The 14,316-nt window shown below is 37.9% G+C and overlaps 1 protein-coding gene across 2 annotated transcripts in view; it reads left to right on the forward strand.

Annotated features, from left to right (window-relative positions):
* grm8a (glutamate receptor, metabotropic 8a) overlaps nt 1-11,015 on the forward strand; it is a 110,577-nt gene extending 99,562 nt beyond the window's left edge. The window contains exons 10-11 of one of the 2 annotated variants that reach the window (XM_057324096.1): nt 7,624-7,870; nt 10,886-11,015. In XM_057324096.1, the coding sequence (XP_057180079.1) occupies nt 7,624-7,870; nt 10,886-10,896 (258 nt within the window). In that variant the 3' untranslated portion in view covers nt 10,897-11,015. Of the gene's footprint in view, nt 1-7,623; nt 7,871-8,287; nt 8,959-10,885 lie in introns of those variants that run through there. The other variant, XM_057324095.1, reaches the window with a different exon arrangement.
* Nucleotides 11,016-14,316: the final 3,301 nt, after the last annotated feature.

Here is a 14,316-nt window from a genome sequence, read left to right on the forward strand (position 1 = left end):
GGAGTCTCGTGTCATTCTGAATAAGATGTTTTGGTGAAACGCAGTGAATGTTTGTTTGTGTTGATGTGAGCTAAAGGCAGCAGAATGTTGCGGTAGGCTACAGTTAATAACATCACCTGCTGTTTAACCCATCACCTGACCCGGTGGGTGTTAGGCTTCACGTCTCACATGTTAAAAACCAGCGAGAGCTGCACTTCACATTCTCACATGCTGATGATCATTAGGAGACTGGCAAATGTGAACGAGTAGGTTCAGGTAGGTGGAGATATCGATCTGAAATCCAGGCACTCAGGAAGGTCTCGCAGGAAGATTCTGAAGTTTGTATGAGCAATAGTTCAACCGCAAATGAAAGTCTGTTTGCTTCCCTCAGGAATCTTATGCATCTTTGTCCAACATCTGTCAAGCTCCGAAACAACTCCAAAAGCTTTTTAAAGCTGTGATTTTTTGTTATTTGTGGAAAATCTTCCCTTCTTTTACGGCCCTCACATTTCATTCTTCTTGTTTTTGCTGCTTCTGTATTCTCCATCCAGTTTTTGTTTTACATTTACATTTAGTCATTTAGCAGATGACTAGCGTTTATCTTTTTTATTGTCTTCTGAATTCTGGTGCAAAAGCTGTGTCAGAGATACTATAGTTTTGTTTTCAGTTTTATTGTGTTTTTTTATATTTTGAATTAGATTTTTTTCTATTTTTGGTTTTCCTTTTAATTTGAGTTCATTTTTTAGCAAATGTGTTTTGTGCGTTTGTCATGTTATTGTTTATAATTTTAGTTTGTTTTATTTTGGGGTCAAGTTAAAATTTTTGTGCCTGAACTTATTTCACTCCAAATTTGTATTATTTATATTATATAGGTTAATAGGTTAAAAATAAAAATTAAGCTGTTTGTTTAGCGTATACTATATTCATATCAAAATAATATTATGACTGTTGTTTATTTCAATAAACAGACATTTTTAAATAGTTTTAGTATAACAATGATAGTAATTCTTTCTGTCACACAAAGTGCAGACTCTGAATAGGAAATAATCATCGCATGAATAATTTCTATGCTTCTTTTATTAATATTTTGTAGTTAAATAGAGTTCGACTGAAAACCCTTGAACTTTAAGACCCGAGCAAAGATGTTCTGTAGTTTTCAGAATGCTTCCACTCTGTTATTTGACTTCCTGCTGTGGTTTCCGATCAAATCTCATTACCACTTTGCTCTTTAGTCACATGAGCTTCTCGCTGTGACTGATACGCTGTACTCCAGCCAACAGAGACAATTATGGATGTGCCAATTACTTCCTAAACTAACAAGCTTATTTGTATTCTTATTTAATGGTGGAATTGTGGGATGGATGGAGGTTCATTAACACAAGCCCCCACAACCCATCTCATTACGTTCTAAGATAACAACAAAATCATTTGATAAAGGGAAAATGGTTTCTTTATTGTCTTTATCACAAATAGAAAAATATATTAACAATTACACAAAGCAAATAATTTAATAATCGCTTGGTAATGAAAAATGATCAGGCTTGAGTTAATATTAGTACAGAACATCGATGTTGTATGTAATTGGCGTCTGCATGTGTGAAATGAACCGGTGTAGCAAAAAAAGTAGATAAAATATGCCCCCATTACCAAGAATGTGCTTGAGCTAACGCTCCCAAAATCAATTTCATTGTGGCGACTATTACCTCTCAATTTTTCTCCGACATAAAGACATCAAAGCTGAAATGATCTCTCCTTCTGCTTTTGAGAACGATACCACCCCAAAAACCAATACATTCACTTTGACGTTTCCTAGTGAGAGAGCTCTCCAGAATCAGAACCGGTCAATACAGCGCTGGACGGATGGAAAGGTGGAAAGGTGACTGGTTAATATAATGGCTTCACACATCTGTCCCATCACATTACGCCTCTCGCTTTGAATGGTTTTGTTGGGTGTTGTTAAGGTCACACACGTGTAAGTGAGTTAAACTTCCTTTTTTCAAGTCAAAGTTGATTGTTACATGAAATGAACATGCTGCCAGATATTGGCTTTACGTGATTAAATAGTCACAGAGATGGACGTTTATTTCTCCGGGCGCTGTTTTTTGTAATTGTAAATTGAGGTCTGTTTTGTGTGGTGCCGGAGCATAAAAATGCACATTTGAGGGGTGGGTGAAATACATTTATATGCACAGTAATATTACAACATGAACTGAAATGTGGTAAAGTTGTTAGCAGCGATACCCGTGTTATGATAATCCTCATGTGGGTGTGAGCACATTCTCACTGGAGCGTGAAATATTCAGCTGTTTTTCTCTCATGATGAATGTTATGAAGAAATTAAAACATGCACTTTGCACTTTTTTTGGCACATTACTGTCACTGTTTTCATCAGAGCCACCGTAACTGAACCAAATCTTTGTGACATTTAGATGTTTTAAGTTTTACTTGAGTTTTAATACCTTGAAGGCCAGCTTTGTTCTGCCGCCTTTGTTCTGCAGGATTTTGTGAATCAAAGAGATAAAGATAAATTAACAATTCATGGTACTTTAAACAACAGCTCCGCACGAGGATGAAAGTTGTCTCATGTCATAACAGAGTTATTATAGTTTCGTTTCTAGTTTTATTGTAATTTTACTTATATTTTAAATCAGATTCTTTTTGTAGTTTTTAGTTAAATTTTTTGCAATTTTGGTTATGATTTTGTCATTTTATTATTTATTTCTGTATTTTTTATGTTTCTATGTAACATGAATTATTTTTGTTGTTTTTCCAATCATTTTTATGCCAATATAAATTTAATTTCAATAAACAGAATCTTTTTCAAAGTTTTAATTTTAGTAAACTAAAAATGCCTTGATGTGTGAATTGACACGTCACACCCATCCAATTGAATGTTTAATCAACAAATCCAATTAGATTTTGCTCATAGCCGCCAGATATGAAGATGTTGACTGAACTGAACCCAGAGATCTGATTTCATCACTTACAGAAGTGACAGTGTGAACAGTGATGAAATCACAACCGTGTTCAATATCTACATCTATCTGTTGCCATAGTGATGATGTAAAGCGCATGAGATCTGTCATCCAGCGTCCTGTGTGGACATGAAACTGTATTACCTCAGATTAGATAAGCTTTGGTTACGTTGGTCCTGCTAATATCGTACGTGAAGGTAAACTTGCCTCAATGCCACCAAAGGCTGCCCATAATCCATCTTTCCCGGCGGCAGGCTGCAGATAATATTCCTGCTGGTCGAGAGAGTGGCCGCCCCGGTCCTCAGTGTGCCGTGAGCGGTGCTATTAATCACGGGTAATCCGCAGAGAGCGTCCCGCTTGGAGAAACACTTCTGCAGCCGTGAGCGCTAATGCAACGGAGAGAAGACGCTCTCGACAGATGAAAAGAGCTGAAGTATTTACACAACAGCAACAAAATCTGAAGTCTTTGAAATGGGTTCTTTAGTGCTTGTTTTTCTCGTCCGTGTCTCACAACATGGAGGATGTTTACAGAGTTCTTGACAATGAGGTGTATCTCAGATGTTATTGAAGTGCGTGACTGAAGGATGGAGAATACGGAAGCAGCAAAAACAAGATTTATTGGCACCATTGCATGAATTTCAGTTTGTGTAATTGTCACCAAATCTGCACATCTCACTGATCACAGATTCATTTAAAACATTGTCTTGGTAAACACACACACGTGATATGTTCAAGATGTGTTGTTGAAAACAAGTGTTAGTGCGTAATGCATAAGAGAAATATCTTGTTATACAGATGTTTGGACATTTAGAAGAGATAGACAGCATTCCCTTTCTCTCGGGTATAAAATTATGTTTCTGCGTTTCGTCTGCAACGCAGTTCATTTGAAAATTATCTGATTTTGAGTCTTTGGCCCTGAGGATTTTGGGATTGATGAAGAGACAGTGAGACTTTTTTTACAAACACAGATTTCATCATATTATATACCATGAACATAAAATACATATTCATAGGTTATATTGATCAAAATCTCATATATGGCAGTGATTTTAAGAGTGAAGTTATATTGAATGAGATGGATAAGGACGGGAGGTTAGCGTTGTACTGATGGTGTGAGTCAGTTGTGTTATATTCAGCATCTTTCTCTCTTTACTGTTCTAATCATGTGTTAAAGTCGATGCTGTATAAGAGGATTCCTGTAGGTTAATTGCACATATAGACGTATGGTTTTCTGTCGTTGAAGTGGTTCAGAGAAATGTCATTAAGACTTTAAGAGCAGTCGCATTGCAATCATCTGTTTAACTTCCGACCCTGAGAGCTCCGGCGAGGTTTGATGAAGTGCTCGGTGTGAAAGCTCTTCTACGTCATCCTCTCTTTAGGTTCATGCCGTGTACGGTCTTCATGAGATTTTTTGTGTTTTCATTAGAGCTCTAGATGATGTGTAAAATTCACCATTGATATTTTTTAAGATATTTGTAAATTCACCTTTTTCTCCATTATGATTTGTAAGGAATTGATTTGTTCTTGATCGTTTGAGAGCAAACACCAATACGAACTGTAGAAACATAGTGTACTTTAACCAAAGAAATGATGAATTGCAGCTTGAAATTCTACCTTTTTAAAGTTCGACTTGAATAGTTTTCAGAGGCGCTGTATATCATATCATATAAGTTCACGTCAGATAGTGTTTCTGCTACAGTGGCTGTGTGTTTCTGAAGTTGGGTCCGGTCTCTCCTGAGGGTTTATGAGTTTATTAAACTCGCAGTAGAAGCCACTCATACATGACGGGTTCTGCCGGACTCTCTGGTCCTGATGTCACATGATCTCACAGATCAATGGATCCCATTCCAGCTCACTGGAAGATGATGACAAATATCATCATTTGAGTCGTTCTGTGTTTTAAAGCTGTTCCCAGGACAGCCGAAGCCTTCTATATGCGGTGTTTAAGTTAGGAACTCAGAGAAGAGGTTTGGTCATTTGATGTAATGAGCGATGTTTCCTCTCTTACCGCTTGACTTATATTTAATGGGCTGCCGTTACTCTTGTGTCATTTCTTTGATGTAGAAGCCAATTAACGCTGAAGTAGACGTAGCTTTCGGTGGAAAATCTCCAATTTGTGTCGGACCGTTTTGGATCGATACCCGTGGAGCTGCTCTCCTGCGATTACCTGCAATTTCCTATGTTAGAACGCTAGAATATCCCCAGACTCAGTGACTGCAGTGTGTTTAAATTGCTCTCCGCTATTTGTGTGTGTGTGTGTGTGTGTGTGGGAAGGGTAAACCCTATGGTATGGGGACAAAATGTCCCCACAAAGATGGCAATATCCAAAACCCTTGTCCTTGTGGGGACATTTTTTTGTCCCCATGAGGAAACAAGCTTATAAATCATACAGAATGAACTTTTTTGAAAATCTAAAAGAGCAGGAAGTTTTTTGTGATTGTTAGGGTTAGGGGGTGGGTTAGGGGTAGGGAATATGATATACAGTTTGTACAGTATAAAAACTATTGTGTCTATGGAATGTCCCCATAAAACATGGAAACCCAACATGTGTGTGCGCGCATGTGTGTGTGTGTGTGTGTGTGTGTGTGTGTGTGTGTGTGTGTGTATTTGCGTGTGTTTGTGTGTGTGTGTGTGCGTGCGTGCGTGCGTGCGTGTGTGTGTGCGTGTGTGTGTGTGGTGTCTAACCTCTCTGACTTGAGCTCTGTGCCCGCTGTGAGTCATCATCACAAATACAAACACACAAAAACATACTCGCACACACACCTGGTTATGTGGATAAATAGATTAATGACCATTTTCTAATGATTTTAATTCATGTAAATCATATTATTATCACCGAAGACCAATTTAGCTCACGTCTCATGATACAAGATACTGGGTTCGCGATACAACAGTATCACACTATTTTGAACAAATCTTTAAAAATTACATTGAAATTTAAATAAACTATTTAGTTAAAAAAATATTAAGAATTTGCATTCAACTTCATACTACTTGTAAATGACAGCTTGTACGGTTTAAGGTCTAGTTAAACCGTTTGTTTGTGAATTAATAAAAATTGAATAGCTGTATGTCTGTCACTGAAAAATAAAACTGAACTTTAAACTAAAATCAAGAAAGCTAAAACAAAATGGAGAGCTATTTTAAGAAGTAAAAGCACAAAAATAAAAAACTTGTGTTGTGTTGGCAACTCAACCAATTGGGTTTAAAAAATGTAAAATTTTGTGATATACATCCACAGATTTTTTTATGCCGCCAAAAGTACTGTATGTAAGATACAGCTTCAGTAAGATCCTTCTGAAGACATTCATCTTTAAACTCAAGCCGCAGGTTGAACTGAAACCACTTTTCTTCCCAAATCCGTCTGTAAATGTCACTGAGCATTTATTCCTGCCTGACAAACCACGACATCAGCCCAGCGTTTGGTGTATTTTCATCCATGTGTGTTATTACTGTCCATCTGTATGTTACTGTTCTTGTGAAAGTCGAGCGTGATGATAGTAACGCACGGTCATGAGTTGGATTCCTAAGAAACAGGGAGAAGCCTTAGAACATTTTGTTAACACAATGCTTTTGATTACGAGTGAGATGGATGGATATTAAAGATTCAACACACTTACTCTCATGTTTTGTCATCGCCTGTGCGTTTGATCTCAAGCGTGTCTCACCATCTGCTGAGATTTTACCCGGCTGGAGACAAAGATACACTCTACTGCTTTAGCCTGCAGCTCTGTGTGTGTGTGTGTGTGTGTGTGTGTGTGTGTGTGTGTGTGTGTGTGTGTGTGTGTGTGTGCGTGTGTGCGTGTGCGTGAATTCATGTCTGTTAAGCACGTTCATTTTTTTATTCTAATTATTGGAAGTTGTAAATGTGTCTCAGAGAGTGAGCACACCTCTTTATCCAGATCATTATACTTTCAGCATCTGAAGTCCTAATAAAAGTGTGTGTGCGCGCGCGCGTGTGTGTGTGTGTGTGCGTGCATGTGCGTGCGTTTGTGTGTGCGTGCATGCATGCGCATGTCTGGTGAGTAAGAGTAGTTGAAGGGTTTTTGTGAAATCTTGTTCGAAAACTCACAATGCCCACCAAATATTAGTTTTTTAATGTATTACACACACAAATCCATCATTGTTTTAAAGTATTCTTTTAAACAATACGTTTTTACATCGGCATAAAAAATACAATAGATAGGCAGTAGAACATTTCCTAACATCAAAATATATGCAAATAAATTCATTTCGATTCCAAAATGTGTCACAATCAACCTGAATTCACCCTATTTGTTGCATTACAGAAACATTTGAGACAGAAATGTGCTTAAAAAACTGTCATGAATATACTTTTACTGATGTAAAATATGAGACAGATGTGTTCCTAACAGGTTTTGTGTGATTGATTAGTTTTTATCTTTTAGAAAACGAGTAGAATTGAAATGAAATTAGCTGGTTGGTGTCTAAAAAACAACATTCGTTCATAGAAAGCTTCCACTCGAACTGTTCTCTGCATACCAAATCCACCATTAGCCGTGACCTCCAGTAGATTTTAATGAGATGAAAAGAAAGGTCAAGTGTCTAAATCAGTTTATTATTATGAGCGGAACATCTCCCATTCTCTACGTAATTATACAGATATGTCATCTAGTTTCTCTCTCTCTCTCTCTCTCTCTCTCTGCAGATGTACATCCAGACCACCACCCTGACCATCTCTCTCAGTCTCAGCGCGTCTGTATCTCTGGGGATGCTCTACATGCCTAAGGTCTACATCATCATCTTCCATCCGGAGCAGAACGTTCCCAAACGCAAGCGCAGCTTCAAAGCTATCGTCACTGCCGCCACCATGTCGGGAAAACTGGTACAGAAAGGAGGCGACCGGCCCAACGGAGAGGTGAAGACCGAGCTCTGTGAGAGCATGGAGACCAACAGTGAGTAATATTCCCCGCAATAGCATTTTCCATTTCGTGGAACACAGCGTGACATCATCGGTCTTGGTTTGATCAGCATCCCAGCATTTTTTGGGCTGATGCCGTTTTTTTCTGTTGTTACCCAAAGTGCAGGATTACAGTGTTGAAAATGTAATCAGGCGGTGGTGATCCGACGCTCCGAGAGGAAATAAGCTCATTTTAAGTAACCAAGCCAATTAACTTGTTAATTCTGCGCTGCGGGTGACGGCTCGCCTTCTGAAACATTAAGCGCACTAATTCTAAATCATCATCGGTCAAAACTAGAAAGCTTTTTATTTGTGCTCCTGCCACTTCTTTTAATAGGCGTAATCAAGTGATCTGCGAATGCAGATGATGATGATGAAATCTGATTCTCTTACGTGTGGTTCTCCTCACCAGCGTCCTCCACCAAGACAACGTACGTCAGCTACAGCAATCATGCCATCTGAAATGGGGGCGTGCTCTGGGGCGGATCCAGGGGGCGGGGCCCTGCCTAAACCACGACAGCCGACAGGCAAATGGACCTCCCATGGGGATATAAGCATGAGATTTTTTTGTAATCGTTCTGCATCAAACTAAAACCTGCGGCAACCGGAGGAGACGTGTAAAAATCGGTCCAAGCGGACGGGCTGATGTCCTGCTCCGAAGCGCTGGCCATCCTGCCGTGAACCCACACCGTCATGTTAGCACTCGCAACAAAAACCTGACGTCACCGGCTCACGGTCAAACTCGAAATCATACCCACGCAAAAAAAATGACGAAAACATGCTGCCGCCGGGAAACACATTCACAGTAAACTTTGGATATGTGGATGTTAAAAGAAGATATATTAAAACTATCAGAGTCGCATATGTTTGTTGTTAATCTACTTGTAAGTATTTTTGTGGTCGTTCGGATTTTTTCATTCTTGTCTCACTTTGTCTGAATCCTGCATTCTAAGATGACTTGTCTTGTATTGGCTGACTGAGATGTAATACTGGGGTTGTGAAGCTGTAATGCCATGGTTGAAGCATGCTAGTTTTTATACTAAAAAAAGATTTATTTATAATAAAGGAATGTTTTGCAAATGTGTAGCGTTGTTGGATGTGTATTTGACAACGTTCTTCACTCCCGTTTACATTGAAGCTGATACAGATTTGTCACTGTTTAAGTTTTTACAATGTTTTGTTTGAATAAGTTTTAAAAAAGCATTTTAAAGCATTAAGGGCGTTTATTTGAAGCATCATCAAATTATTTGATTGAAAAAGGATTAAATCCATTTAACGTTCAACAGACCAACAAAACAAAATACAATTGAGAAAACATTTAAAAGATTATTTTTGCTATCCAATATCTCTTATTATTACACGGCTCGTTGGAATGCTTGATTCTGATTGGTCAGTCGCGACATTTGCAGGTTCGTTATTCCCAGATAACATCCTCTCAAAACTAACAACACACGGTAACCCGGATGCAGCAAATCATTTTGACAGGTTTTTTTTTGACAAACTAAATATACAGACGTGCTCAAATTTGTTGGTACAGCTCATTGAAATAATGCTTCATTCCTCCTGAAGAGTGATGAAATGAAAAGCTATTGTATCATGTATACTTGCATGCCTTTGGTATGTCATAGAATTAAGCAAAGAAGCTGTGGAAAGAAATGAATGAGATGAATTATTGCTTATTCTACAAAGATATTCTAAAATGTCCTGGACACATTTGTTGGTACCCCTTAGAAAAGATAATACATAATTGGATTATAGTGATATTTCAAACTACTTAGTTTCTTTAATTAGTATCACGCATGTGTCCAATCTTGTAATCAGTCATTCAGCCTATTTAAACGGAGAAAAGTAGACACTGTGCTGTTTGGTGTCATTGTGTGCACCACACTGAACATGGACCAGAGAAAGCAAAGGATAGAGTTGTCTGAGGAGCTCAGAAAGAAAATAATAGACAAGCATGGTAAAGGTAAAGCCTACAAGACCATCTCCAAGCAGCTCGATGTTCCTGTGACAACAGTTGCAAATATTATTAAGAAGTTTAAGGTCCATGGAATTGTAGCCAACCTCCCTGGGTGCGCCACAAGAGGAAAATCCACCCCAGATTGAACAGAAGAATAGTGCGAATGGTAGAAAAACCAACCAAGGACTCCACTTTTGAAAAAAAACATAAAAAAGCCAGACTGGTATTTGCTAAAATTCATATTGACAAGCCACAATCCTTCTGGGAGTCAAAACATTAAAGTCTGATTTCTATTAAATATGGAATAAACAATGGTGGATGCCAACTACTTTTGTCAGTTTCATGTTATTTCAGAGAAAATTGTGCATTCTTCATTTTTTTGTGGAGGGGTACCAACAAATTTGAGCATGTCTGTAAATATGTCTTTTAATAACATATATGGCATTATATGTACAAATGATTAAACCAAATTGCCAAATTGAACGTCGTTTCTTACCTTAAAACCGAAAGTAAACCGCTCTTCCTCACGGAAGGTCTGCAATCGGTTAAAATGAGCTAATAAAACACTTCAAATTCACATTTCATGTCCAGTTTTTTTCTCATGTGCCAAGTAGCCGTGTAATAAGCAGGATAATGTACAAGCAGCCGGCTGTTATAGTGAAATAAGCCCCTTCAGTGAGATACAAGTTACATTTTAATAACAAATAATTCCAGCACATTCCATTCATATATCAAGTATGAATTTTTAGTTTGTTATATCTGCCGTTTTCATGCAATAGCCAGTATGCCTTTGGTTTTCAATTAATAAAAGAATATACTATAAATATTGGTGGCCAGTACATCTGGTGCATGTAGAATTGAAACACTAATGCACTTTTACGTTATTTGGTTTCGTTCTCTATCAGAAATATTCTGGGTTCAATGCAAATGAATGTCACGATACTACAAATAATGACTTTGCCTTTTCTCTTAGTTCACTTGAAGACTTGAAGGTGAAGCTGAATTGTAAAATAATGACTTGAGAAAACTTTCCCTGATCATTTTCCATAGGTCATGTTTGAAAAGGTCTCTTTTTCCTCAATGAACCGGTCTCTGACTGTAGGACTCAGACGGGTTCGTCAGCATAAGGTAATGCTCAATGTCATACTAACTTTTCTATAAAAACGAGTCTTGACTGACAGCGTGGCGCCTGTGGTGTGACCACATCCAGGTTGCCCGGTCAGCTGAGGGATGGGTGGAATGAGATAACAGATGTTGAGTATGTCTCACGCATTGCTTGAGGCTCTCTGTTTGACCCTGGGCCTTTCGTGACATGGTATGATCCTCTAATGCTTCTTATCTGTACCGGGTTAAATCAATTACTTTACTCCTGTAGCACGGACATGCCTCGAACATCCACTCTCTCTCTCTCTCTCTCTCTCTCTCTCTCAGGTTTGTCAGTCCCGAAGTACAGAGGCAGGTGTCTTCTCAGGTAAGGACCAGCATCACAAAACTCATGTTTCTGAGAGATGCGGTTGCCATGGCAGCAACACAGATGTCGCTGTCTTTATACCCTGATCTCCCCCGCGTATTCTCTTGGTGATGAGCATCCCAGAATCCCTTGGTCAGATTCCTGGTGCAGTCGTGATTATAAAATGATAGTCGTAAAGTGGCAGGGGTTAACAGCTCATAAATAAATCCTTGTCATGTGAATCGTGAGTTTTCGTCTGTGTTACCTTTAATCTCAGCGCTGTCGTGCTGGGCAGCTTTGCTCTACATAACCACATACATTAGACATCTTTTGATTGGCTGTGATCGTGTCACGCTGCAGTTTCAGTCACTGTGGACAGCTTGTCGTCAGACTCTCTGGATTTCAACACATTAACACGTAACTTTCCCTGTTCTGTTTGTTCTCCATAGACATGCACTGAATGAGGCCGATCCATATCCAGACACCAGAATAACATAGAAAGCCTTTTTAACTTGAGCCAGTAAGCATCCATCTAGCAACCACTTAGCAACGTTCTAAAAACCTCCAGTCGTCAGTCGGGATGTTTTTCAGCACTCTAAAACTGAAAAATGTGTATTCAATTCAGCTTTTTAACTTTGCTTTGTTTTTTAATTAGACAACTTCTCAACAGACTTTTGTAGTTTTTTCTGATAGGATTTTCTAGAAACATAGAAACATTTTAAAAGCCGTTGTATTGTTTATGGGCTGTTCCCGAAAGAGCACAAGAATAATATAAGTTTAATCTCCAGACGTCTAGCTGCCAAATTACAACACTGTTTCACCACAATACAAATGTATGATTCTTTCCCACTATTTTTCAGCGTTTGTCCCATTATGAGAAAATTAATTTAACTTTATTTTCTACATAATTTCGAGTCTTTGAGGTGCTGTTTATCTTAAGCTTTTTAATCAAATCATTTACATCAAGACTAAAATATGTTTAATACACAATAAGAGAAAAAGTAATAAAATAGAAAGAAATTAAATTAGAAAATGAAGATGAATATAGTTTCAACAAACATAAAATAAGGTTAAATAAGAAAAGAAATACATATGTACAAGAATACTGATATTTACTTTAAGAAATGCACACTTTTCTTTCGGTTAAGCTAATAGACTAATGTTGCTCAGTGTTGTTATGATGTTGTTTTCTTACCTCTGTGATTTTCTTCAGACAGTGAACATATGAATGGCTGCAAAGTGTTTAGAGGAACACAACACCTGGGACACCTGAGCTGTCAGGAATGTCGTAGCTGTCAATCATCCGCTCTCCCAGAATGCTGCCGGGGGAAACGTTACAGATGCTCCGTGTGCTTAATTATTATTGGACCGCTTGAGAATTTCACGGCAGGTAAACAGAAACAGGTGAACAAAAAGCTTTTATTATCACATTTCCTATTAATACTTGAACTGCCTGTGTCTTCAAATATTATTTTCAAGGTGTCATAGTTCATACTTAATTTATATACAGTATCATCTATTTTGATATTTTATTATAATCATTCCCTAAGTTGTACTTTTCAAACTGCTTTAGAATGAAAAGGTTGCAGTTTGTTTTCATTTCTTTCATATCACCCTTAAATGATTCTCTATATGGCTATAAAGTGACAGAAGTCATTTGTTTTTACTTTGACAATCACAACAGCAATGTTGTCTCCACCAGATGTTGTCAGTCACCCTCTTAACGTGTCGACATGAAAGCGTTTGGTCTCGGTCTGTTCTCAGAACAGCCACGGGCTCTCTGTATGTGATTCTCACATCTTGACAGCATCAGTGAGAAACAGCCGCATGATACAAATATCCCAAAGCTGGAGAAGAGCTGCGTGCGTGTGTAGAGCTCTTGTTTGTCATGCTCGGCTGCAGACGTGTTCTTCCGTCCAAGCGAGACTGTTTTTCTGTCTATATCTTTCAGGAAAACTGGTCCTTATATATGTGTGAAGATGCAGTCAGGATATAGAAGAGTTTCCAGTTGTCATAAAGAATGAAATTGTCTTATTTCATGTATTCATATATTGCAATTGCATTATTATTTTGCTATATATATATATATATACAGTATATATATATATATATATATGTCTCATGATTTGAGCGATATTCAGTTTAAGAAGATATCCGGTGCCCTGGAAATGAAGTTCCAGGGATTTCACAGCATCCACACTAAATGACATACCTGTCTTAGAACCTGAATATAAAAATTATTTTCTGCAATTTTGTCTCAATGTCATGAAAGATAAAAATCGTTTAGATGGCCTAGACAGACGAACAATGGCAAAAAAATTTAAAGATTTAAAGATCAGGCAAAGATTTGACAAAAAATAGTCTGAATGCTTAAAGTCCCGGTGAAATAAAAAATGACAATGAAATATTGCAGCGTTTACTGTAAATAGTTGATCAATGTGGGTCATACTCTTTTTAAAATGTGTGTTCCCCTTATAATCTTCGGTTAAAATCTGAAAATGCACTTCCTTCCTGTGATTACTATCCATCATAAATGACGTATGTTTGACGGCTTGGGGCGGAGCATCTGTTAACTCCTCCCCCTTCAACTGTCAATCTACTGCCAGTTCCATTTCAAAATGCAAATTCTAATTCAAATCGCAGAGAAAGACGAAGCCAAGGCCACTATTTTTCTCATTAGAAATTCATTTCACTTGGAAATGCGTCAAAATACGGAAGTAAAAACGATCGCAAATTCCGGTTCACGGGGACTTTAATGATTACAATGGGTTGAAGTTAGTCACATGACATAAACAGCTCAGCTCATTGGTTTAAAAATCTAAAACTGTATTTCTCTCAAATTTGTGTTTGATTAAATTCTGTTAATGTGAATGTAATGTTGATTTTGTAGTTCGTAACATTTAGTTAGATCTGTTTATTACATATGTTTGTGTGTTTCCACAGTCGTTCAAAATACTAGAAATGAGATTTTGGAGAAAGAAGTTTAAGGAGAAATAACATTACAGAACCAAAGTCATCTTTTCTTCCAGAG

The sequence above is a fragment of the Triplophysa rosa genome, linkage group LG24 (assembly GCF_024868665.1).
Source record: "Triplophysa rosa linkage group LG24, Trosa_1v2, whole genome shotgun sequence".
NCBI classification, from domain to species: Eukaryota; Metazoa; Chordata; class Actinopteri; order Cypriniformes; family Nemacheilidae; genus Triplophysa; species Triplophysa rosa.